At 43.6% G+C, this 26,724-nt stretch overlaps 1 protein-coding gene across 1 annotated transcript in view; it reads left to right on the forward strand.

Annotated features, from left to right (window-relative positions):
* Nucleotides 1–1,038: 1,038 nt before the first annotated feature.
* Nucleotides 1,039–26,724, forward strand: part of stxbp5a (syntaxin binding protein 5a (tomosyn)) — a 106,948-nt gene continuing 81,262 nt past the window's right edge. The window contains exons 1-2 of the mRNA XM_069685544.1: nt 1,039–1,605; nt 3,683–3,780. Coding sequence (XP_069541645.1) covers nt 1,468–1,605; nt 3,683–3,780 — 236 coding nt within the window. The 5' untranslated portion in view covers nt 1,039–1,467. The remainder of the gene's footprint in view (nt 1,606–3,682; nt 3,781–26,724) is intronic.

A 26,724-nucleotide genomic window follows, 5' to 3' on the forward strand; every position in this document is an offset into this window, starting at 1 on the left:
GAAGAGTTGGGGGGGGTTGAGGAAGGTGATGAGATAGAAGCAAGTTTTTTGGGGTTGGGGATTGGATGAACAAAATCTACAGAAGCACTGAACACATTGACGGGTGGTGTCACGGCAGGGTTTAAATATAGACATTAATGCCTTTGTTATTTGATGTGTTGAGCAGGACTGAGCAAACAGGGCCCTAATGTGAGGTGGGCGAAGAAGGAGTAGCCGTGGATGCAGGGAGGGGCCCGTTTAGCATTTAGTGCTACGCCTCTGGTCACCAGGTTTGCAGACAGAGAGGCCCTCCCGACACCCAGCCCTCCTCGGTAGCTCTTCACTATTAATTCTTACTCCAGCATGAAGTCACTCTTGCAGCTGTGAAGGGTTCTCCATATTGAGGAGGGTATAAATAACAGGTAGATGGTGAGCCTCCATTATAAGCAGGAAACAGCCGTGACCATGGATACTGATAGATGCATTGCTTGCTCAGCTGTTGGGTTAATTTATGCACTTTACCCCCTGCAGATACCGAATGAGGGTAGGCTACTATATCAGGCATACATGATGTGTCCTTGTAATACTGATGCCTGGACATATTGGCAAATTTGAAATTAATTTAGGGACAAAGTGAGGTCCCATTTTCTTTGTTTTTGTCTTAACTCACCATGAACAATAAGGAGTGGCAGACATTTGGTACAATTATGCAACAAATCTTTGAATCTCTGGTCCAGAACAGTGAGGATTAAAGGTATCTGATGGCCTTCAATACGGCGAACCTACCACGCAAGCACACAAACAGTGCTTTAGTGGACAGGGGTGCAGCAGTGTAAAGAATGGCACTGAACCTCCCGTCTGTCTGCTTGTGTCTTTCTCCACAGACACTCACAGCGCTGCAGCATCCCAACATCACCAGCATCACCAGGTGCAGTGAAGCAAAGCCTACTATGTGTGCGTGAGACACAGAGGGGAGGGAGGGGGGCGTTGTCGCTGGGGGCAGATGAAAGGAGGAGAGAGAGAGAGAGAGAGAGAGAGAGGGCTGGCAAGGTGGCGGGATTTGTGTTGAAGCCTCTGCGTTGTCAGACATGCGCAAGAGCGTCATCATCATCAGCAGCAGCAACACCACCACCGCGCTGCGTTTCCGCCTTGGCTGAGCGGCGCAGGGGAGGGAAGCCGAGAAGAAGAAACCAAGCTACGGAGACGCAGTGCTGGGCACAGCACAGACTCCGAGCTAAATTGCAACCGACGCATAAACATCTCAGCAGCTCGTCTCCAATTTTTTTTTATTTTTCAAAACGCCAAGAAGCGACCAGTGCGGCGCGCGCCACAGCCTTCCAGCATGGACACTGCGCTAAACAACAAGCACTAAAATGTGAGATTTACAGAGGAAATCAGATCAGAGAGCGTGTATGTGTGCGTGTGTGAAAGAGAAAGTGGCTACCCCTTTTATCTTTTGCGGGTGATCTCAATTCTGCAGTGTGAAAAATGAAGAAGTTCAACATCAGGAAGGTGCTGGACGGCTTGAAAGAGGTGTCCTCCTCCACCCCGTCTGTGCAAGTGGGGCCACAGGAGAACCATCTGATCCAGGAGACCATCCAGTCCGAGCATTTCCAGCTCTGCAAGGTGGGCGAGCGTCAGAAAATGTTATACTACCCCCCTTTTTTGCATGCAGTCCTTTTTATTTTGTCTTTATTAGTCTCAGTACTGCGCTTATCCCATCTCAGGATACAGCAGGTGCAAGTGAACGCCTCACGATAAATTGATCTGTGGGCAAAGAATTGAAATCTGTTGTCTGAACTGTAACAAGCACCTGCTGGATGAAGGTTAATTTAACGTGTGAAACCCTTTCAGAAAGGGAATCATTAAAGCTCACGGTGCTTGTCCAAGGCAGCCTGTAACAGACCTAACTACAATGCGGATACTGTGTGGCTAGAGCGCTCGTGCGACAGGACAATAAACATTAGTTAGTGCCTTTGTGCTACTATGTATTTATTCTCCATTATTGCGAACTAACGAGTTATATGAGATGTGAAAATATAGTGTATTATCCTCTGTTACAACACCATCGTTTGCCGCTTGGCATGAACTGTCATATCGAGGGGTTGGGCCAATCTGATCCTCTCTTGCATAATCTGTGTGGATTAGCAAAACGGTGCTTCATGGTTTAGGCTACGTGTGTGTATGTGAATGCGTGTCTTCCCCCCTCTTTTTGCGTTGTCTTTTCCTGGCAGTGTGTCTCTCCATCCCCTCTTCTCCCTCTCACAGACACACCTCTCCTCACACTCCCCTCTCCCTCTCCCTCTCACACACACACACTACTTTACCCCCAGATTATTGATCCATTGGGGACTGATGGCGCCTGAAGTGAGCTTGGGCCTGTTTGAAAAAAAAAGAAGAGAAATGCCTACCCTCCTGTGTCTGAATTGGACACAACAATAGATGGGGTTAATAAACACTCATGCAATTTAAATGCAGCGCATGATACATCTTACCCCAGTAATGAACCAGTTGAACCAGTATTACCCCAGTGTGCCTTAGTGGTTTGGTGTGGCCTTTTTATGGACGCCACAGTATGCTTGCTATTGATTTAACCACAGATTAACCTGCACGACTGTAACAGGCTGGTTTCACTGAAGATGTACAAAAATGTCTTGTGTATTTGTAGCGTTCTGAAAGTAGCTTTTATTTGACACGGTCTTGGAAGCAATCTTAGTTTCTGGTTGCGACAGAAATCCATTACTATTGATATGCAGGATTCACCTTTGCTTCTCAATCTCACAGAAGAGTGTTTTAGAGTCTCCAAAAACCAACCCAACATCATCGAAAAATCCAAGATCAGTGAAAACATCCGTCAGAAGTAAACTAGAGACTAGATAACATAACCTCGAGTCAAGTCAACCCACCCAAGGGCAAAAGGGATGTTAGGATTTGGTGTCTAAAAAAGACCCGCTCACAGACTGCAGGTTTCATTCACTAAACAGCCTTAACATCTCTATAGACACCCAGGATCCAATAGAAGTCTCCATCCTCCCTCCTGCACCTTCCCCGTGTCTGGACACAAACTGTGTAGCGTTTCACTGCGAGGAAGGCAGGTGTCTCTGCTGCACTGAGTGCTTCTTATGTAACGTGCTTTAGCCTTCTGCCGCTAAGCAAACAAATCCAACAGCCCACCACCAGCTGACTGATGCCATAAAGCCACAGTCAGTCAGTCAGTCAGTCACACAAATACACAGAGAGGGTGGACGGAAACACAGACAATGCAGTGCACTCCATAATAAGGCCCTGCACTACATCACAAGCAAACGTTCCTTATTGGTGTGTTTTCCATGTTTTCCCAGACTTCAGTGTAATCACGACTTCATGTGGGAGGCAGTGAGAGAAGGAAAAAACGAGATAGAAAGACAGAGAAATGAGAGATGGAACCTCAAAATAGGACCATGATTATAAAAGGATCCTAAAGAGCGAAGCCAAGTATCAGCGAAGGACCGGGTAGCCATGCATAGAGAGAGCATTTGTTCCCTTCATTTTCTTGTCTCTGCAATTTCAGCCTTTACATTTCTGTTTCATAACACTTTCCACGTCCATCTGCGCCGTTTGTTTACCAAAATAATGTGTGCGACATCCTTTGACAAAACAACGCCCCTGCTGTGAAATGCAAATTGTTATCCTCTCTAACACATTTTCTGTTTTCATCTCTCAGACCGTCCGTCATGGCTTCCCCTATCAGCCGTCCTCCATGGCTTTCGACCCCGTGCAGAAGATCCTGGCCATCGGCACCCAGACCGGCGCTCTCAGATTGTATCCTTTCAGTGTGAGCTTATTTAAGGTTACTGAGGCCTGTCGCAGATTCTGCGGGAACCTGCCTCCCTGGCAGGCAGCTGCAGGTAAGTGAACAGATGTCTGAGCTGACAGAATCAGATACATTGGTGGGATTTTAGGGTATTTATAGAGCATGCTGAAGCGGGTTCAGCAGCATTCATGCTGCCGCTTACTTTGAGCTCTATATGTGCTGGTGTGCTTCAGCATCAAGAGAACAGTCTTTGATTTGTCTTTACCTTAAAGTCCAAGATGATGTCAGAAGAGAGATTTAAGCACTATCACACATGAGTGAGCGCTGTTATACTCAATATCAGCATGCACGTGCTGATATTCAGTATAACAGCCTGCTGCCTCGAGCGTTAGACTGAATCACATCTGTGCTGATGTTCAGTATAACAGCACGACCTCAAGTGTCATATTGCTTTTATACAACAGTTCTACAAGCAACATATTAGTAAACAGTAATGAGCAACAACAGATTGTTTTTGTTTATTTAATCATACACAACTAGTTGCAACTTGACTGCTTTGTGTATGTCTACATGTTACCACAGACCACTTTGTGTTCTGAATATTTATCTGTGTATTTAAAGTTATAGTGCAGCCAGATTAATAATAGTCTGTCCCAGTGCTGTTATACTCTATATCAGCGCTCCTGGAATGCGTCTTGTCCAATCAAATGACTTGGTTGGAACTATCTGTTGTCTAAAAAGCTTTAAACATACACCTCTAACAAGCTTAACTCAGAATCCCTTGAAAGCCACATTAAGATGCGTTTACTGACATTGCCTCAGCGTTGCGCACTCCCTCACACATTTTAAATGTCACTGAAATGTCCACATTTAGCCACACAGTGAAGTTAATCCTGCAATTCAGCCGGGGAAGAAAGCAGTCGAGTTAGCTCGCGTCGCCTTCCTTCCTTGCAATATGAGGACGTTTTACACAAACAGGGACAACAGCTTGTGATGAAATGGCACCTCGGGGAGTCGTATAGCTTCATAGAACACCCGTGAGCTCGCCTGTGTCAGGCTGCTTTTTACAGGTTCTCCATGTGTTCTCCTGCCTGTCCGACAACCTTTGCCAGCTCATTACGGTGTGATGAAGAGCCGTCCGCCTGGCTGTCCCTCGCTCCCACCTGCTGACAGTTATGGCTGTGACTCAGTGTCGTTCACCTGCAGAGGTACGGTGAGGATAAAAACAGACACATTTACATGAGCAGAGAGTCGGCGCGAGTCGTGTTTACCAGACTTTTTTTCTGCTTCTAAAAGCGGAGTACAGGAGAGGGAAGAGATCTACCACTATTTTCCCATGGATTTCTAGACGTTCCTAAAGATTGAACAGAATCCATACATTTCTCCATCCGGAGCAGAGCAGCTTCTGACAGCGATACAAATGTATTAGAAGATAGCAGATGAAATCCCTCCTCTGCTAGAAGTACTATATTGAGGCTGATGCAGGAGCTGGTGAATAAGCTTAATGGGGCTTATGTCTCGCTGGCTGGTACATTACTCCAGCGAGATCCAGCCTGGGTAAACTCAGCTGGGGCAAAAGAAGCAATGTAACCAATCAGCTTAGAGATCAAAAACTGCATCCTCCCTCCGGCTGGAATGATCCCATCGGGTGGCTCCTACTGGCTGAAACTGGGCGCTTTGAAATTGAATGAACAGAGGGATCTCTTGTGTTTGAGTGATGTGGATCAGATAGAGTCTTATCAGAGAGAGGGGAAGGTGAAATTGGGAGTCATCCATCTATTCTTTGGTGCTGGTTCTCCGCCTGTGTCGCTTGTTGTTTAGTCAGCCTCTTCTCTTTATCTGATTGCAACGATACTAGCGGCATAATGAGGATTCATTATCCATATTTTTTTTGCATTGCGGTGCTGCGGCTTGTAGGTTTTTGAATTATGTATTTTTTAGAGTTGGTCCAACACCAATATCGGTATCGGTATCTGTATCGATAATAAAATGAGGTATCTGCAAGCATTCCTGGCAATGCACCGATCCAATATCATTTATTAACCCTCCAAAAAATCATGTTTCAGGTAATATTATCATGAACAAGAATCCTGCTGGTAACAGGTACTCGATATCGGCCGATATTCAAGTCTAGGTATCGGTATCAGTATAGGGAAGGAAAAGATGGTATCTTACAATATTCTTTGTGTCGCCTTGCTGCAGCTTTTGGCGTTTTTTTCTGATGTATTTTTAGTTGAAGTTTTAGCAGACTGATTGTTACACATCTATTTCCTGGAGGTCAATGTTTTAGCAGTTAGCAGCAACCCAAAGCAATTGGTGTCTATTCATGTTTGTGTGTTTGTGTGTTTATTTGCCCGGCTGGCGTGCCAGGACATTTGGCTGCACCTCTCTCCCATGGAGGTTTACAGGAAGTGGCAGATCAAGGGCCCCAGCCTGGCAGCGTGGCAGAGGCCCGCGAATTACAGCAGGAGCAGGAGGTGTTTGTAGATGTTGTGTATATGCGTGCGAGCGAATATGTGCGTACATGTCTGTGTCTGTGTGCGCGCGTGAATCCTCAAAGGAGACGGCTGATCCCTCCAGCCAGAAAGCCAATCACTTCTGTGATCCCCCCGAAAATGTCTCGCGTTTGATGCTCGCCTCTGACTCTGCTGCTGCTTCCACCGTCCAGCTGGGAAGATGACAATGCCCCTTTGGTGCTGTCTGGAGGAGGGGGGGAAAAAAAGGGGGATAGAGGAAAAGGAGGGTGGCAGGCTGACAGAGAGGGTGGATGGGGAAGAGTGAGAGAGGCAGGCTATCCCATGCTTCAAGATCTAATGGCCAAGAATAGAATCCATATTGATCTGTGTGTGGTAATGCACTGAGACAGTTATGCCCAAGTGCACACACACTCTGCTGTCAATTGTTTTCTGCACGATATCTCAGCGGCAGAAGAGACGTTTTTAGGAAACTGGGTTTTGCACTGTAAGCAGTCCAGGTATATAAGCCATCCATCGGATTAGCAGTGTAATTTCAAACATAAGCAGAAATGCTGTGTTCTTAAAAGCTGAAATTAAAAAAATCTCTTTCTTTTTGTGTGTTACGACAAAGCGTCTGTGATAAGTGTAAGAGCTGAACAAAGCAGAAAGGAGCCCTCCTTGTTTCTTTGTTCTGCGGTTCTTTATTTCTTGACCAGACGGAACTAAATTCTGTGCACCGATGCCACTTTTCACTTTATCTCACATGGCTCAAAGCCAACACAAGACTCTTTGGCCGTTGATAGCAGAACTGTTAAACAACATCAGCAGCAGGTTGTTGATGACGCACAAAGACAGAAAGATGGCGTTAATTAAGCAGAATGAACTGAATCTGTTTAGCTGCCGTCTAATGTAATACTGCCAACCTTCATCAGAGTTAAACATGATGTTGATTGAGAGCCATCAGTCTCCAGATGAAAAGGTTAGATTAATCAAAGCTGGAGTTTTAAGTAAGTGGCACTTTTCAGGCGGGGAAAGGAACCTTTATTTGAGTAGCTGTGTCCCAAATCAGGGGCTACACCCTTCGGAGCACGTATTTGAAGGCCGAATGCGTCACAATGGCGCATCGAAAGCTGTCCCATTTCAAAGGCTCCTTCAGATGCGGCCGACAAATGCGTCCTCCTTTTCCCGGGCTCCATCGGGCGCATCCTTCGCGGCCCAACGTATCCCAAGATTCATTGCGCACCAATTCAAACGGGATGGTGCCAGAGGAATACACTTTTAAATGTAAAAGTTTTTGGTTTCAACTCAGTGGAATAGCTAGCGATACAAATGTTACAAAAACAAAAGGGGCATTGAAACAACCTAGCCTTAAAATAATAGATTATGTTACGTGACGTTAGTTAGCCAGCTAGCTACCCGTTGCTAGGCGACAGGAGCCATGTTTGGTGATGCAAGGTTAAGGGTGGGAACAGCCCCTCCGTAGACCAGACCGTCTCATTTTAGTTCGGCCTTAGCGGTCTACGTGGGCAACGAATGACTCATCCTTTGTAGCCCGCGTCCTTCAAAGGATGCAGCCCCTGAATTGCGACACAGCTAGTGGCTGTGTAAAACACGCCAATTAGCAGAAAGACATAGTAACTAAAAGTGAAAGTCAACATGCACACTTTACAAGCAATATTTCTTTATTTATTGCACAAATCGTAATCGCAATATTGAACAATGTTAATGAGCATTTTGCTGATATTCTTCATATCAGACTACAGTAACATTTCTTCTGGCTCTCCTGTCGAAGTATCCATCAGTACGCAGGTGTTTGACTCACTTGTGCTATTTTTAGTCTCTATGTTAAAGGCACTATATAATTGGAGATTCTGTCAATCCCTGACAGAAAACATGCGAATGGATCCTTATTTGAGGGTTGTGGAAAACTAACACAATTTTAGGGTGTTTTGCTTATTTGTGTTTATGTGTGTGTGTGTGTGTATTTGATGGGTGGTCCACAGCTGTGTGTACAACAATGCAGCCGATCACATCTGCGGGGAGACGGCTCTTTACTGGTGGTGGCCAGGAGAGATGGCAGCACTATAACTCAGAGACTCCCTGTGAGCCGGCAATAGATCAAATTGTCACTCCATGCTCTGCCAGATTATCTCATCGGCAGGCGGAGGACATCATAGGACTCACACATACAAATAGGGGCACGAATACACACACACACACACACACACTCACACACACACACACACACAAACAGAGTCATTATTTCAGGATAGGGGACTTGAGCTAACACACACATTTGTGCACACACACACACAGAGGAGTATGATGGTGGATGACTTATACAAATGTTGGCGGATGTGCGCCTGCAAATACTGTATGTGTGCTGACATACAGGGACGTTTGCACACGCAGGCGGACAGTGGTGCACACATGTTTGCAGAGACAACTTTATACGCACACACACACACACACACACACACACACACTGGCTTTGCTGTAACAGACAGTGGCCCTGTGCTGTATTTGGTCATAGCGTACAGATTGAATATGACATATCTTCATCATCCATCTTCCTTCTGATTCACTCAGTAACTGTAACTGACTACAGGAAGCTAACAGAGCCATGGGTTCTCTGACTGGACTTCTGAATGTAAATGTTGGAATTTCATTGGTGAAATACAAACAAATAAAAGTGTTAAATTGTAGCTTAAAAGTGTGTGAATTCTGAGTGAGCACGCCGTGTTGGGAATTCTAGTGTACGTCTGATATTCCCAAAGGATTATTCTGTAATAGGCTGTATGTATACGTGTCTGTGTAATGATAGTTATGGATCATGATTGTGACTCTCCGTTCCTTCTTTTGCTTGTCTTGAGCATCATCAGAGATGAAGAGAGAGCAAAAAAATAAGTGTTTGCGTCAAGCTTGCTTTCCACTTTATTGCTTATAGAGTGTGCGAGCTTCTTTTCAGGTCACAGCCCATTTGTTTATTCATTTATTCTTCTATCTGTTTTGTTGCATCTTTATTTTCTTCCCCCCTTTTTTTTTGCTCTCTGCTCACTAGCGTTGCCAGTTGCTAGCTCACTCTTCTAGATGGTTCTCCATAGTGCAGACCAGGCCTGGGGTGGTGTGTGTTTGTGTCTGTGCTCAGTTATGCAATGTGCCGGATCTTGGCACAGCAAAGAGGAGGCGCCTGAGACAGCTACAGTCTCATCAAAGGAGTTGAGCTGCTGTTGCCGTCTCTGGGTTATACAGTATGTTGTATGACTCAAGCATGCAAGTGTGTGATCAGTGCGTGCGTCCTTCGATATTTAGCATAGGCTATAGGCAGATTTGTAAGCTACCATTTTTCCCCTTTTGATTCTAGTACATAGGCTTAGCCTATATGGGGCAACCAGTTCGTTACAAAACATGTATTATTATGAATCTAAGCCTAAAGTTTTAGCCTGTATTTATGTGATTGCTATCATTGTTGTATGGTCTGGCTCATTTCACATAAGGAGCACAAAACAAGCTAAGCACTGAGAAACAAGCTAAGCTAACCTTAGCGATAGCTGATGATGTCGGTCTGTGAAGAGCGTTGCAGAAACACTGATTTTTAACATGAAACTGCTTCCTTTTTGTGTTAAAGTAGTTCTTATAATCTTAACTTAAAAAAAATCATCCAAAACAGAATTAAAATGATTAATGGTAGAACGCTGATTGCTGACATATTGCTAGCTTTAACACGTCACCTTCTGCTAGCATCACACTGTTACTGTTTGCTGGCGTCACTTGATAATTTACCTGAAATTAGTTATTTTTCTCTGCTCTTAAACATTGTTGCTAGTGACAATCATAATATAATGCAGTCTTTACTTTACTTGGAATGAAAAAAACAGCCTTAAAATGTATGATGGTAAAACACAGATTGCTTACACTTTGCTAGCTAGCTTACTCATGTTGCACTCTCCGCTAGCAGCACACTGTTTCTGCTTTCTGTTTGCTAGTATCACTTGATAATTTATATGTTTTAATTTTAATTTACCAGCTCTTGTTTTCCACTCTTAAACATTGCTGCTGGCAGCCTTGAAATAATGCTGTCGACTTCTTATTTGCAGAAGAAGAAACATTTTTCGAGGGCTAATAAAGTATAGTTTTCCATCTGTTAATTCATTACTGCATTTAAGGTTGTATAAGAGGCATTTCTGATTCTAGTATCAGTATGAGATCAACTCTTTATACAAGTAATCATTTTGTATCTGTGTTCTTGTGGCGATATCTTGGAAACTCCAGGACTGTGTCACTTCTTAGCGGTTTAGCTAGCAGTAGCATATGGGGGAGGAACAAGTGGGAAAGAGGAGAGGTATCACACAAAATCGAGAGGGATTACTATCTCATCCTAGCTGACCTCATTTTACTTTTCACACAAGCTTGAAATAAAGTCGTCTTATTGTGTCTGATGAGAGAGTTTAATAGTGTGTGTGTGAGTTTTAAGAGCGGCTGGTGGGGTCAGAGGAGTCAGCTTGTGCCTGCCAGATGGTATTTAAAAAAAAAAAAGTAGTAGAGTCCGTAGTGAGGTCAACCGAGAGCTGCAGAGAAGTGTCTTTCATGTCAGTTCAGTGCACATCAACTTTACACCATCACTGGAACATAGGATGTGTGTGTGTTTGTGCATGTATATCTGCTCACTGTAGTGAAGTCCTCTTAATCAAAGACCCCTTGTGTACCGGGATTCATCTTTCATGCCCTCCAAAAGCACTCAGCGTCCTCTGTTCTATCGCTTAGAAATGGAAAACAAATTTCGCTGCATCAGTACCACAACAATGTAGCCGCCGCTGCTTCGCTCCGTCCAATATCCTGACAGCGTGTCCCGCTTAAGTCCTTTAGCCTGACAAGCCCCCAAATAGGATCTGGGTTTCGGATGATTAAAGTTGTGCAGCCATGTTGCTTCTCTTCAATAATTTAGTTTACATTTAACTCCAGCTTTTACTCCTCTTGCTCGCTGTCCTTTATCCCTACCGGCTCCTGTCTACCCGGGCATGATAGCCCTGCGTAAGTGAGACATATGGACATGCAAACCTCCCCCAAAACATCCACGCACATAGAAACATACAGCCTTTCTTTCTCTAGTGAGTCATCACAATGCAGGACGCCGCGTGATATTTTTGTTCTCTTGAAAGCAATGTTATTGGAGGACAAGAAATCTTGATGGCCTGCAGAGAGGTTAACAGCGAGGGTTGCTGTTTGGCATGAATACTAAGGACATTTTGTCAGAACTGTGTGTGCTATTGGCCCTATAGGCTTATTGAAAGATACGTTTAATATTTATTGCTTGATACATGATGTTCAAAATCTTCTGTCTGCATAGAAAAATACTAGAAAGCATGCTGCATATTAGTGCATGTGTGTGGACATGGCTGTGTGTGTGTGTGACACGGAGCAGCAATGGCGGATAGGTCACCATCGTGTGCAGTAATTATTCCCCACAGACAGGAAGTAACGCTCGAGTGGCTCATCGTAAATACACAGTGTCATTGGGGCAGGAGAGAATGAATTGGTTCGGTTTGAGGGCGTAGCTGCCGCACTGGTTGGTGGTTGGTTCTTTTCTGACTGCTTTTAGACGAGTGAAGCTACAGTGTTTTGATGAGGAAAATTATATAGCGTTGGCTGCTCTGGGATTGCTTGTCATAATGTTTTGAAGCGCTAATTAGATAGCATTGATTGGAAGTAAACACGGAATAACAGAAATTCATTTCGTCAAACCTGATCAAAGGTGCAACAGTTCTGTTCTCTTTGACATGTTTTGTGATTTCAAAGAGAAGTTATGAGAGACTCTGAAGAGCAGCATTTAACTTGGAGATGAAAAGGAAGAAGCATGCTACCATGGGAAAATGCTCAAGAGTGATGACCTTGATCAACTCTTCTTCCTATATTAAAAAGCTTCTCAGACTATTATAACTAAACAAAACATTTTGTGCCTGTACAATGTGTCAATCTCCTTCGTGCTTGTGGCCGTTTATCCAACCCTATTTTCCGAGGATGTAGCATGCTAACTAGCTCGACAATTTATATCCTGCCTCAGAAGCTCAGTTATTCTCCTGGTATTCTTCCATTCCATCAGTGGGCACAACACTTAAACTATAAGTTTGCTTAACAGATGGAAAAGAGTTTTCAAATGCATTTCAATTTAAGCTCAAAATCAACTTGTTAGGACAATCTCGCTTAATTGTTGTGTGGTGTATCAGTGGAGTTTATGAGCTCGGCTGCAGAACAGCTTCTTAGATTACAGTGACAAACAGATAGATCCACATTATATGCCCTTGTTTCCTCTGTGAAACGTCTGTATCAGGCTGTGACAGTTTTGAACTTTTCTAACCGTGGTAAAAGACTGACCCCCCCCGTTAACCGCTTCCAAGCGCACGTATTCTTCTTCCTCCTGTCGCTACACATATGGGCCTTTTTACCGTCTTTCTCAGACAGCTTTACTTTTCATCTCACTCTCTCAGGTCATCGGAGAAGTGTCTCACTGCTGCCTCTCCTGGTTTTTGTTCTGCTAACTTCACACCTGGCAGCATGCAGGTCCGACTGTTTTTCTCCGTGCCGCCAGAGCGATCAATAAATGTGACGAAAAAATCGGTAATGAAGGTCACTGGGGCCACCTTGTGGTTGGTGTCACATAACCACGGTATTGCGGTCATGTGGTTACCACCACAGCCCTACGTCCAGGCGCTGTCACTCCCTCTTCCCCCTGTCCCTAAAGGGATTGTATGTTATTGATAAATAAAATGCACTTTTGGGTTTTAAATGCTTGGAATTTCATGAGAAATAATACAACCAGAAGAGTTTTGGAGATGTTGTTGATGAGTATAAAATCACGTTATTCAGGACTCAACATTAAGAAGTTTCCTATATGTGGCTTGGACTGCGTCTGAGTTTGGTCTAAGGAATCTGATCTAAATGCGTCCTTAATGCGTCTTGGGCGCATTCACAAATGTCCTGTTAGAAGTTTGTTAAAAGATCACCCAGGACGCATCTTAATACCAGGTGTAAACGGGGCCAAATTTACCTTTACTCCAAGTCTTGATGATGTCCTTGTTGAAGCCAAAGTGACAGATATAAGACCTACGTCGCAATAAATAGGATGGGAGTGGTGCTGATGATGGTGGCGATTTCACAATAATTTGCACTTTAAGCCCGAGCTAACTGCGCTGTGTGTTTTATTTATGGAAACACACGTGTGGCCCCCTCGGCCTTGCAGACACCCAGGGACACTCAATGCTGTCAGCGTGTTGTGATTTATGATGTGATTGACTTCACACAACTGCTTTTTCAGCATCACTGGGGCCGCTTGTGCGGCCTATGTACCTAATATATTGACGTGCACTCATATTAGTCGTGGTCAATATGCTTCCTTACTGTAGCAGCGCACCCATGACCAAAGGGTTTGACCACTGTCCAGTCCCCGCACCACAGAGGTCCCTTATCATCCAGTGTCAAGTTTCCAAAGTAAATGAGCCTTTGCACTTTATTGAATTTGTTTGCAGCCTCTGAGCAGAGCATCCAGGAGTTATGGTATGTGTACGTTAACATGTGGTAACACTATGCCTCCTATTGATTTCAAATTGTGGTTCGTTTGTAAGTCTGAAGCTTTCATTATCCTGACACTTTGTTGAGCTCCCCAAAGATTAAACGCTTTTTAAGTCATACCATCGGCGATTCCGCTACAACTGTCAAAACTAAAACAAATGCTCCAGGTTGCCCTCTGTCTATAAATAAAGCAGCGTTGGGCGGAGAGCCAAGTACAAGTTGTTGTTTGCAACTAGCCCTGAGCAGATTATGGCGTGTACTGATAGCTCCTGCTTGTCCACTGGTATAAATATCACTTCATCATACATGCTGTAAATCGGGCGTCTCAGTGAAATGTCACTGTCATGTATCAAATCGTGCATGACAGTGACAGAGAACCGGCCGTATGGGATCAATAGAAATGCATTTTTCGCGGTTTAATGAGAATGTGATGTCTTTCGGTTACCTTCAGGAACACAGAGTGCATGCTGGGAGATTTTTGGGTAGACACGTCTGGTTTGGAAGCACGTGTTTGCCCACTGGTTTAGACGGAAGCTTTCTATGTTTTCCTGCAAGAACATTGTTTCAAAGTAAGACTCAGAAAGTGAACGTGCACGACTTTAATGATGTCAGTGTTTTTTATAGATATATATGCAGTCATATGCAACATCTTGTTTACTCTAATTTGGGGTATTTTGTCAGTTAAATTATTATGTTGCCTTTGAAATGTCCATGCTGATTTTATTGAAAACCACATGATAATGAGACATAAAGAGAGAGAGGAATAGTGAGTGAAAATGGGAAATTTTCTGCTGGTCTACAAGGCAAACACGGTAATAATTGATTAATTCACCTTATTAAAGTGGTCATCTCGAAGATTTCAGTTTCGCTCTCTTTGGCGGCACCTATGGCGATAAACTGTAATTGCGTGAGAACACTTCCCAGATATCCAGACAGTGTCGCATGTGTGACGTCCACGGTTGGCTCCGGTTGTAACTCTTGATTTTCCTCGCTGACGGTCACTTTCCTCTTTAGACTGTTTGCCTTTCATCAGTGGGCCATAGGGCTCAGTCACCATTGTGTTATCTCATTCGGTGATAAGATAGTGACTTAAAGATGTTATCTCAAAGTCTCTAGTTTCGATCTCTTGGGCGATAAACTCTAATTGCGGGAGCACACTTCCAAATTTAACCAGAAATCTCCGATATCTCTCTTGATGTTCCTCGCTGAAGGTCTCTTTCCTTTTTAGACTGTTTGCCTTCATCTGAGCGTAGAATTTGTTTCTTTTTCTTTGGTTTTCACTTATTGTTGAAGTTATATCTGTAGTCATCGATCTTTTCTTTGTTTGTTCAGCCATAGTAGATTACTGTTTACTCGCAACACTTGAGGAGACCAGAAAAGCAGCCGCTTAGCTCCGCCTACCCTCTCTGGCAGACCAACCACTGCTGGCTGATGGAAAACGCGTCACTAACTGGGCGCCGCTTGTGATTTTTTCCACAAAAGTCACTTTAAGTACTATTTTCTTGTTGTTTTTGGATTTATGCTTGAAATTGTTGTGTTTGTTTTCTAGTTTTCACGGTGTTTCATGACACATCTGTAGACAATACATGCGAATTTGGACATCAGTAAGAAGCGTTGACTCTTGTATGACCAGTAGTCATGTTTGAATTTAACATGAGTGTCCATGGCTGATACTCTGTGGTTTTTCTTGACGTGGCAGTGTTGCAGAGTTGAGTCTAACTCTTTCTGTCAGGTTGGCACGCTCCCTGTGGTGCTTGTAAAAAGGACCGGCTTACAGAATTCTGTGAAGCGCAAAGATTTTGTCGTCTCGCTTTCCCTTCTGCCCTCCACGTGACCTCTAGCTCCCCAAAGGGCCACGCTGCTGAATTAAGCATAAAGTATTCCTCTTTTACTGTACAGCATGCTGTTTTTTCAAATCTCTTATCTATAATTCACATTCCCAGAGAAATAATTGTTCAGTTGTTTTAGGATTGTAGGATTTTTCTAATGGGATTTACTGATTTTTTTTTGTGCTCTTCGTCCCCCTGCTGATTCTCTGAAGCTCATTATTTTCGTCGGGCTTCTGTAGGTAATCTTCCTCTCTGTCCCAGGGGGCTCTGCTCCCTCATCATTGTAATGTTTTGTACATTTCCTTATCATTTGTTTTCTCCTCTCCCCAGTGACTTATACAAACACACAGAGGCTTATGTCGCAGGAGGTTATGTGGCTTTTAATGTGAACAAATGCACTTTATGCCCGACCACAATCATCATGATGAATTAAAAAAAGATAATTTGCAAACATACCTCCTTATCGTTTTTTATAGCATTTATGGATGTAATGTGCTTATCATGTTCAGATAATGAAGCATTACAGAGCTTGTTTTGTTTTGAGCGCACACATTTGTGCAGTGAGGTGAGCCGATATCTAATCTGATGATCTACGCTCTGAATGTATGGCTGCTTGGAGAGAATGTAAGACTTGCTTTAATGATGATGTGATTTCTGGCATGAACATAGCCTGGCATTAAAAAGTGTCAAGTGCATGTTCTCCATAGATACTTTAAGCAATAACACTGAGCCACCTTTATACTAGCTGAAGAGTTAGGAGCAAATAAATCCTTAAATGTGCTTGTGAAACCTGATTACTGGTGATATACAAGATGTTTAAATGGCCTCCTGCCATTGGCTGGACTTTGTTGACATGCATTAAGTCGTCTTTTGCGCACTAGAGTGAGTCCATCTTTGCGCTTTAATGACCTCTGTTTGAGTACCGCCTCTACATAGCCAATGGCTGTGATACATAATGAAGCATACAGAGAGGAGCATGCACTTTCACTGTTTCAATCTTGAACTGAAATTTCTTTTTTGAGAGGGGAATTTTTTAAAGGTCATGCTAGATACTTATTGAGAGAAATAGTTCTCAATATGCAAGTTTAAACAGAAGATTATAATTAGGGCTCAAATTAAAGTTTGTTTTCCCTAAAAACTAAGCGATTAATTCTTTTCTCAAGATATTAATTGTTAAGTCCATTAAAATGTCATGAAGTGGTGAAACAAGTTGTAAAGATTAAGAGTTTTCTGAGCCCGGGGTGACCTCTTCAAATTCTACTTTATAATGATATTTAAAAGAGAAAAACAAGTTGCCAAATTTCTGGCCTTTTTTGATAAATTACTTACATGATTAACTGACTTGCTTAACCTTCAGTTAACGAGGGGGTATTATGCAGTATCACATTTTAAGATAATGTCTTATGTTTGGATTTTGGTGTAATCCCCAGGCTTCTCAGCTCAATCTGCTGGTTGCTGTGAACGCCAGGTTTCACATAGTTTTTTCTACACAGTGCACTTTGTGACATCACAAAGTGCAGCCTCAGCAGGGTGCGAAGAGCTGGCCAATCAGAAGAAAGCGGGCTAGTAGGGGCGGGGTTTCTTCGAGGGACGGAGCTGACTGAGTTGTTTCAGGCAGAGGCTGTTTGAGGGCCTGCTCAGAGCACCAGTGTGAGAAAAAATTACGAGTTTTTTTAATTGTAAATTATGCTAAGCTACTCCACAGGTATCGCAGAGTGAAATATGAAGCGTGAAATTAGCAGAATACCCCCCTTTAAACGACTAATTGATAATTTGACTAATTGTTGCAGCTCTTATTGTACTGACAATAAAGCTCTCTTTACCCTGCCAGGGCCCCAATGACTTACTAAGAAGGGGGTCTGAAGGATGGCGTTTTCACTATTGTTTGATGCGATAATGTTATACTATTACTTGATATTGTGTCAGTTAGTCAGGTATGGTGTACTACTTTAGGATAAGATTGCACCTTTGAAACAACCAACCTCTGAGCTGCTGATAACGTTCTGGTTTGAAGACGTGCAAGCGACAGACCATGAGCACCTAATGGCCATGGGCTCTGTAAATGGTTGGTTATGACCTTACTAAAATCTAGATACTTTGTCTCTGTCTGCAAGCTGCTCTACTCGCACACATACACACTCACAGGGCTCTGAACACAGTAACACACACCGAGGAGGGAAGACAGAGAGGTTCCCAAGGTACCAGCCCATGAGGAATTGCCTGTCACCATGTTTGTGTGTGCTGAGATGTGTGTGTGTGTGTGTGTGTGTGCCAAGGCTCTTGCAGACAGAGACAGAGCTGTATGTGATTTCAGCAGCATACATACAGTAGATGTGTGTCCTTGCCTGCCATGGTTCTGTATTTATGTGAAGTTGGCCTCAGAAAGGCTTTAATATCCAGGTAAAGCATCTGTTATGGCAGACACTTTTGTGTAGTTAAATTCCTTCAAAGTGTTCGTCCCAGATGTACTATTACACAATTTCAGTCTGAATGTTCTATTTCATGCTTTTTACCTTCTTTGCTAAAGGCTAATTTCTACATACTCTCCTAAACCAACTCCAGCTGGAGTATATTAGTGTCTCTGACAGCTGTAGCTAACAAGCCTAGCCTGCCAGTGTGGCCATGTGGGTAATGTTGCTCATAGGCATATTATGGAATACATACCATAACTAGATATTTACTAGAATTTGCTGCTGTTTTGACTGCGCTGTATCCCCTCGAGCACAGACAAGGACTTCCTCTTTGTAACTCATACATCCTTGTTGCACATTAAACATTAGCTAGTGTTATTTGTACACCAGCTAACAAAGTGCATTTGATATTTACCCTAAGATAATATTTGGCACAGTCATTATTTCCACTCACCGCTATCTTCCCCGAACAAAATTATTTGTCAAAGGCGGAAAGACCTTTGAAACTGTCTTCTATGCAAATATGAGAACCAACCAAAGGAGTATCGGGGAATCGGAGGGTATCAGGTTGTGGCTCTGTGCTAGTCTAGCTCAGGAACACCACCAGATGGTTTGCTAACACTACAAAGAGTCATATCCAATCTATACCAGTGAGCTAGGTATTGTTTTTACTCATATCAAACAAATATATTAAAGTTTTTAGCTAAAACAAGAAGCTGTTGTTAGCAAGAAAGCTCTAAAACCAAACTGTAAAGTACTTTCATGCCCTAGGTAGAAAGTAGTTAGCCCAACGTTAGCTACTAGCTTGAGAACTAAGTGTAGCATTTAGCAGCTAAAGAGGCAGACATTTCCCTCAGGAGGTGGTTAAGAGAAAAAAAAATGTGACAAGAAGAGTGAATATTGGATTCACATTAAATTAGTGGACCGAAAACGCACCCTAAATCAATGCTAATGTTGCTATCTAAATGCTGGGAGTGTGAAGTAGCAACTGTTTGCAAGCAAGTTTGCTGTGGCTTAGAAACAGTTTGCTGCCCGTCTAATATGCCATGTTGTTTTTAAGCTTGTTTGTGCTGCCTGTAAGTGGTGATTGCAAGTTTAAAGTTTGTGAATTTTAAATTCACTCAGCTGCATCTGAAGAGGAAACAGAGAACTGACGAATGAGGTTGTTATTTTATTTGGAGGAACCGTCGATGTGTCAGTAATTATCTTGTAAATCACTATGCTCGAAGCCGATTAAACAACAGTCCTTGTTGAGGACAAAGTGTGTGTGCTAAAATAACCTCCCAAATGATGACTTTTAGTGTAAATACAGCTAAGCAGTTTGATTGTAGCCTCACACTGCCATTTATTTTGCCTCCCACGACTGACATCATGGGCCTGCTGTGCTTTTGTACTTCCTTCTCTTGACAGCTGTGTTGACAGCTGCATTAAAACAAAAGTAAGAAACTTCCCTCTGCTCAAGAGGGCTCTAAATATCTGCTCGGCCGGCCTTAATATATGACATTTTATAATGCACTTTTGCTTGACTAAAGCTAGTTTCCTAGACTTACTTTAGCCAGCTGAGGCCGTGTTTCTGCCTGGGACTTGGCCGCACATGTGTCTTGTCAATATAAGCTACGCAAATCTTGACGTTTGCCTTCCTCCGCCCTGCTGGTATCTGCGATGATATTTATCCTCCTGTTGCTGCCCTTTAGCATGCCGTCATGCTGAGCGCCTGCAGGGAAGACACACACGTGTCGCATGACGTGATGACTCAGGCTTTAATGCCCAGCCACATGGATGTCATATGCACAGCCCCTCCCCCCCTCTCCTCTCCTCTCAGCCTGTTTATGTTTGTGACATATAGGCCTGTATTTAAATGCATATGAGTGTTAACGTCCAGCATGTTTGTCGGTGTGTGGAACGTGACTGGCCGAGGGGCTGTTTGTGCTTTTCCGTCTGATTGAAGCAGAATGTGGATTATGTTGTGATGTGAAATGTAGGAATGGTGGGGGTGGGGCAAAGTGGTTTGAGACAGACATTTCAGGACTTGAGGGGATGTATGTGGGAGGGAGGATGGGGGAGAATAAAAAGGGAGTTACACGTCTGTTTGTCCGGAGACAAAGCTCCACGGTACAATTGTGTCTGTTTGCTTTAGCATCATCCAGACTCGGCAGGAGGGATGTTCGCTGATTTCTTTTCAACACCAGAGATTTCTAGAAGAGCATCAACATGGTGCAATTCTGCAAAGACACAAACAGCACATTTGTCCTTGGTTTGTCATTCAGTGCAGCATTGCTAGGCCTGAATCCCTGCAGCGATGGGAGACAGCAGGAAAAGCAACAGGAAGAGCGGAGGGATGAAATCACCGCAGACTGACGAAAGTTGCGTCTAAGTTTAGAAAAGTGAGGAGGAGGAGGAGAAATTAGAAGGAGATAAAGTGCATAGTGGGAGTGACTGCCTGTGGAGTGGAGCCAAAGTGGTCGCAGCCATTCAGCTCTGTGACTAAGAGCCCTGGTGTTGTGTGGGTTTGCAGCGATTGTAGGGGCAACACTTGTCTCCTGACACACCTGTAATCAGCCGCTGTCAAAGCAGAAGCCCTCGCTCGTTTCTTGTATGAGCAGGATGAAATGTCAGACCCCGAGGAGGCTGGAGACGCCCCCTATTTCTCACCCAGCACACGGAGCACTGCAGATCCCCCCTCTGTCTCCACTGAACCTTTTCCAGAGTATCCTCTCTTTATGCATCCTTTGATTCATAACAAGAACAGCCTGCAAAGGGAAAGGACAACCTTGCACTGTGCTTGTGCATCGCCGCTTTCATTCCAGAGATGAAGCAGCTAATTTGTTTGATAAGCCACGAGCCCCTCCTCACCTTCTCCGTGACACCAGCGGGAGTGAATGATGAACAGGCGGAGCGAGAGGTCTCAGCTAGTCGTGCCACCAGGCCCCCATTAAGCCTCCGTTGGGGTCTATTGGCGTGATTTCTCTTCCTGTCGGGTGCTTGGCAACGCTTTTGCTTTCGCATTAGACCCGGGTGTCGATGATTGCTGATAACACGATGAGGGAGGACAACGGTGAGCGTGTTAACCCTTGCTGGCGCTGCCGCAGCTCTGACAGTATTGGCATCCGGGGAGATAACACATGCTGTTAACCCTTTCACATTTAAACCACAGAAACTTAACAAGCACTGCCTTCAATTCAATCAGCTTTGAGTGTTTTTATTTTGTAACTCTAAGACGACATCTTGGGAGAGATTTCTCTCTCCATGTTTCTCTTTGTAGGCAGTTTCTCGGCGTACTGATCAGCAGCTGGCCACGCTGCTCATTTTTAGAATCTGTTGCTGCATTGCCATGCATTTTTAATGGCTAAGGCCATTGTAGCAGGCTGTGTTCTGCGTGTGTGTGCATTTACTGTACACCTACTTATGTGTGTGTCCTTTGCTAGCGCTCACGGTTGTTTGAGTGTCACGTGTGCATTGCATATATATAAGGTAGCTTTTAGGTATGTGGACAAAAGCAAGGTGAGACGCAGGTTGTGTGTGTGCTTTTGTGTGCGTGTAAGCCTCCGTCAGCATATGTGTGCGTTTGTATACGAGCGTCTGTTTCCATTTGTGTTTGTAGGTCGGTCTGTTTGCTGACATTGATCCGGACGCTTATGCGATGCGACAGCTTTGGGCCTCAGACAAACTCCCTGAATCATTTTGACTGAGACCTCTGGGGCTCTGATTCCCAGAGGTCCCTGCTTCATTACTTCCTGTGCATCTCTGCAAAATTATTATGATTGTTTAGAAAAATGGAAAGTGTACAACATAGTAATGGCCATCGTCTTGTCTGTAAAAAAAACATGCAGAAAAATATGTATTTCATCTCTCATTAATCCAGGATAATAAAGTGTTCAGACAGTTCATAGTATGATCTTTTAATCCTCATCTATTCTGTTAGTGCAGAGGCCAAATAGATTAGTTAAACTCCACAAAGTAGTAATCTTGGATAACTGCGTGCGCTCATATTTTAAATACAGCATGACTAGAGAGCTGAAAGTAGCACCGACTGTCACATATGAAGGGCTGGCACGGCACCGTGGCTTAGAGACATCGCATGTTTGACTGCAGCTCGGTAAGGGTTAATAATTTAAAGCCACGAGCAGAGCGTCTTATCTAAAAGCATATTAACTGTGTGATGCAACTCTGCAAAGAATGAGAGATGATGACACGTAGCAGAAAACTGTACATAAATTACATGCATCAGTAATTATAGTAGCTTTCTCATATCAGTGTTGACTTTAGCTGCATGCTAAAATGAATTTGAGTATTTTTCAACCTATCATTTATGAAATATACTAATGTGGGCTAAACCTGTTCACAGTGAACTGAACATTTCATGAAATGTATTTAAATATATGCAGTTTGTGATCTCAGTACTTGAAATGTACAGGGATCATATGCCAATAATTTCAGCAGTGCGATCGTTAAAATTCACTTTAAGATACATGTTGATTAAAAGTCTGAGTGACTTTAGGTTAGGCTGCTCCATATGTTGATAATACCCCAACTTTTCTGGCTTAAAATGAAGCTTTGTGATGTCTGATATATTGCCTCTAGTAACGCCACTTGAGTCCGTGTCAGAAGGGTTTAAAAATGTAAAAACAATAATGTGTGGAGTTAGAAAGAAGTGAGCTGCTACCAATGACTGTATATATAGATGGACGACGCATCTCCATCTTCTCTCATTGCCAAAATACCCCCCACGATGGTGACGATGGTGGAGCCAGAGTTGCGCAGTAGAGATCAACAGGTGGAGCCGCCGCCACTTCCGCTAACCAAAACACACACTTAACTTACAAAAAAAACCGATCCGGCATGCAGGCGTGTTTAACAGCAGAACAGCTTCTTGTGTTGGTCTGAAGCAGACGTTCACAGATATGTAAACTTCAGTGACTGTAATGATTGTTTTAGTTATGTTTCTTCTCAATGTTCGTCCTCTACTCTGCCAATCTGGAACAGATCGGCTGCAGGGGGTGTATTTGTCAACAGAGCTGTCAATCATCCTTTTGACAGCATCAAATAACTAATTAACACTAAACTTGTCAGAAAAATGAACACTTGGATGTAAATCAGCATAATAATAACTAGCTATAATGACAGAAACCATGTTTGAGAAACATGTATTTAACGTGTATTTTGATTTTACAGTTTGACTCATGTCCCGTCTGTTAACATGGAGGAGGCGGGCTTTATGACCTATACTGCAGCCAACCAGCAGGGGGCGATAGAGACTTTTTGGCTTCACTTTTAGGGAGCTGTTATGTTGACCGACTTTTTATAGTCTATGGCTGCTACCAGCATAACACAGCGCAATCTCTGAACGAAATGCCTGTGGTCAAGTTGCATTGTGGGTATTGTAGGTCCCAGGTTATAAGAAGGATGAAGAATGCATGGAATAAAAAAAAGACCTCTTGCTCTCCTACATTAATCTATATGTTTTTATTTTTAAACTGTTCGTTGTCAGTTAATGCTGAACTACTGTCTTCTTTTACAATGTTCTGCTTCATTGGGATTATAAAATGTATTTTACCTTTGGTAAATTTTGAGTTTGTCTTTTCTGACATTGTTTTATTCTGAAAAAAAGGCCACGTTTCTGTTTTAATTATCATGAAAAAGTAGCTCGTTATAGCTTAAATAGCAGCACTCTGATCGATTCATGTGAAACGCAGCTCATAAATACATTTGACTTGACTCTTCCTTCCTGTTCTTTATAAGGCAGAGAGGGAGGAATAAAACTGCTACCATGGAAATATCTACAGCCCTGCTGGGGGATGCTGGGATTGATAATGTCTGGAAAGAGAGGACAAGACAGATTGATGCTACAAATACATCTTCATACACACTTTCCCACAGCCATCGTCTGTTGTGCTGGTTTCAAAGAGCAGCACCAGTGAGATTCCAACACTTAGGCTCACTTTTATTGCAAGTCATGTACACATACGGCTACATAAAAACTGGGTAGTTACAATTGTGTGTGCTGAATATCAGCCGTCATGGTCCGGCTACCTTGCAGGCGTCCTGGAAGAGCGATGGAACGGGAGGGAGGAGGGAATAAGAAGAGAGAGGGATCAGACGAGAGAGGCGATAGAGATAAAAATGACAGGGATGGCGCGAGCGGGAGAGGCGACAAAGGGGATTAGTAGCAGAGCGAGGAAGATGCCTTTTCTTTTTTGTGTTCTCGCTCCTTCGATCTTTTTTCACAATGAAAGCCATTTCCTGATACATAGTGATAAAACGGAATACATCATGACCTGTGTGCCCTCTGCACTGCGCGGCGCATGCCTTTTAACACACACACATGCACAAGCAGGGACAATCCTCTTGACTTATGTAACTGTCTTTGTTGCACTATGCACTCACTCCAGACCCCTCCCTCTAAAGGACTTTACGTATATGCTGCGTGATGGGATTAAGTGTGTCTGCCTCTTCCCTGTCCCCCCCCTTCTCTCTCTCTTAACCTGTCTGTTATAATCCCCAGCACTGCAGGAATACATTAACATGTTTACATGTACTGTGCTGCTTCTATGTGTGTCATTGGCATACATTTATATGTGGCGCAGATGGACGTGTGAGTCATCATAATGCTGTCGTTTAATTAAGTGCAGGGTGTGTTTGCTTGTGTGAATGTGTGTCCTTTTTATTAATCCTGTCATTCAGACTGAAAGTTGCCCTGTCTGTAGTCCTGCATTACTTCAGCGTAATTCATCACCTGCATTAAGCCACAGCCACTCAATCCAACTGACTGTTCCCTTGTTATACTACTATGTGTGTGTATGCAGGTGAAAGTATGACTACGTAATCACTGCAGCATGCTGTCTTGATCATTTGGAGTTTAAAGACTTCTACTGAGGCAGAGTGTCTGATACTATAGGATGAATGAAAGGACGTGCTTTTGGTCCCTGTTCAAAGACCAACACTTTGGTGAGTGATGAGATACTTCAAAAGCAAGTGGGCTGATTTTCATGAGGATGATCAAGAAGAGGACGTACTTTATGAGGGTTTTACCCGAGGGTTTTCTACAAACACGCTACTCACACATGGACCCGAATTACACACATGCACAAACAGGACCCTATGGACATGTAAGAGTGAGGAGGCTGCACATGGTCGGGGGATTTGGTGCCTTGCTTAAAGACACCTCGACAGTGCCCAGGAAAAGAACTGGCACCTCTGCAGCTACCAGCCTCAATTCCATGCGTGCTCCGTATCGGGACTTGAACGGACACCGTCCGGTTCCAAAGCCAAGTCCCTACAGACGGAGCTTCCGTCTACCCCAGGTTGATAGTGTATCCATCTTGTTCATTTTCACAACCCCCTGATTTTTTTCTCTAACCTTACCATCAGGCCAACATTTTTATCCTGTACTAGAATACAGAAAAATCTTTCTTTTTTTTTAGATAATTTGCCTTCATTTATAAAATAGCTAAAGAGAGACAGGAAATGAGGGGAGTAGAGAGTGGGGGATGACATTCTAGAGGTCTTCACAGGTCCAAAATATTGTGCCTGAACCCAAAGAAACCTGGAAATGTACGACCTGGATCCAAACGGGATCCGTGTATTATTTGAAAGCTGTGACCCGGACCCATGCAGAACCGAGAACAGTCGGACCTGACCCCACCCGGGCGAAACAGACCCGATCAGCACCGACTGATTCCTACCTAATGCAACGTGGCCTTCTACCCTGTGCGTGGCCGTGCATATAATCCATCCTCCTTGCCAAGAAAGTTCATAAAACGCTTCCAGGTTTCCTGTTATCCATGTCTGTTGATAAAAACAGCAATGCTAATCCACTTGTTATTTCAGATGTAAAGTCCACTTGCTGACACACAGACGGATGAAAAATGCGCGGCTCGTTTAGAAGCAGCATTGCCGTTGTGTTGCATGTAGCTGCCCTACCACCTGACCTACACCAGGGCCCCTGTAACCAAAGATCTCGCCCTTACATTATGCAGAGCAGGGTGAACAACATATTTGCTCACAGTTTTGCTTATACTACATAGCTGTCTGTGTAGGTGGACATGTTCACAAAATGTACAGTTGGCGCACACAGTCCCAAATCCTCTGCATACTTATACATATATCTTTGCAAAGTTTATGCCTACATCTGCAAGGGGCTGGATGAAATATATGACATGCAGACCCTCACAGCTATGCAGAGGAGGAACGTATCATTTGAACTGCCTGCTCTAAAGAGGAAAGGACCTTTAATGACCCCTTAGCCCTTCATGTAGTGCTGTGGTCAGAAAAAATTTTACATTATTTGCCCCATCACTTATGTGACTTTATTTTTCTCACACTCTTTTTCAAAATGTCTGCCTGCACAAGGCTAAAGTTATTGGTGAGAGATCCTGCTCGAGAGCACTTCAGCAGGGCAGATGGTCACCGACGCAGGGGCTTGAACCTTTGTCCTAAAGTTGAAGGACATCTTCCCTTCTAGATGTGACACCCTGCTGCCCTCAGTGTGCATGTGTGTGTCAGAGATCAGGGTAGAGGGAAAATGCAGATGCTTCACAAACTGCAACACAGCAGTGCTTTAAGTGTGTGTGTGTGTGCTAGTTCAGTGCTGGGGATTCTTGGCCTTCTGTCTCGCATTAATCAAAGAGCAAAGGACAGCACTCTGATTAATATTTTATATGCTGCATGACACTTTTGGCGAGATGCCCTTC

The sequence above is a fragment of the Semicossyphus pulcher genome, unplaced genomic scaffold (assembly GCF_022749685.1).
Source record: "Semicossyphus pulcher isolate SPU_LCO1_2020_fin unplaced genomic scaffold, fSemPul1.0.p SCAF_11, whole genome shotgun sequence".
In the NCBI taxonomy this organism is placed as follows: domain Eukaryota; kingdom Metazoa; phylum Chordata; class Actinopteri; order Labriformes; family Labridae; genus Semicossyphus; species Semicossyphus pulcher.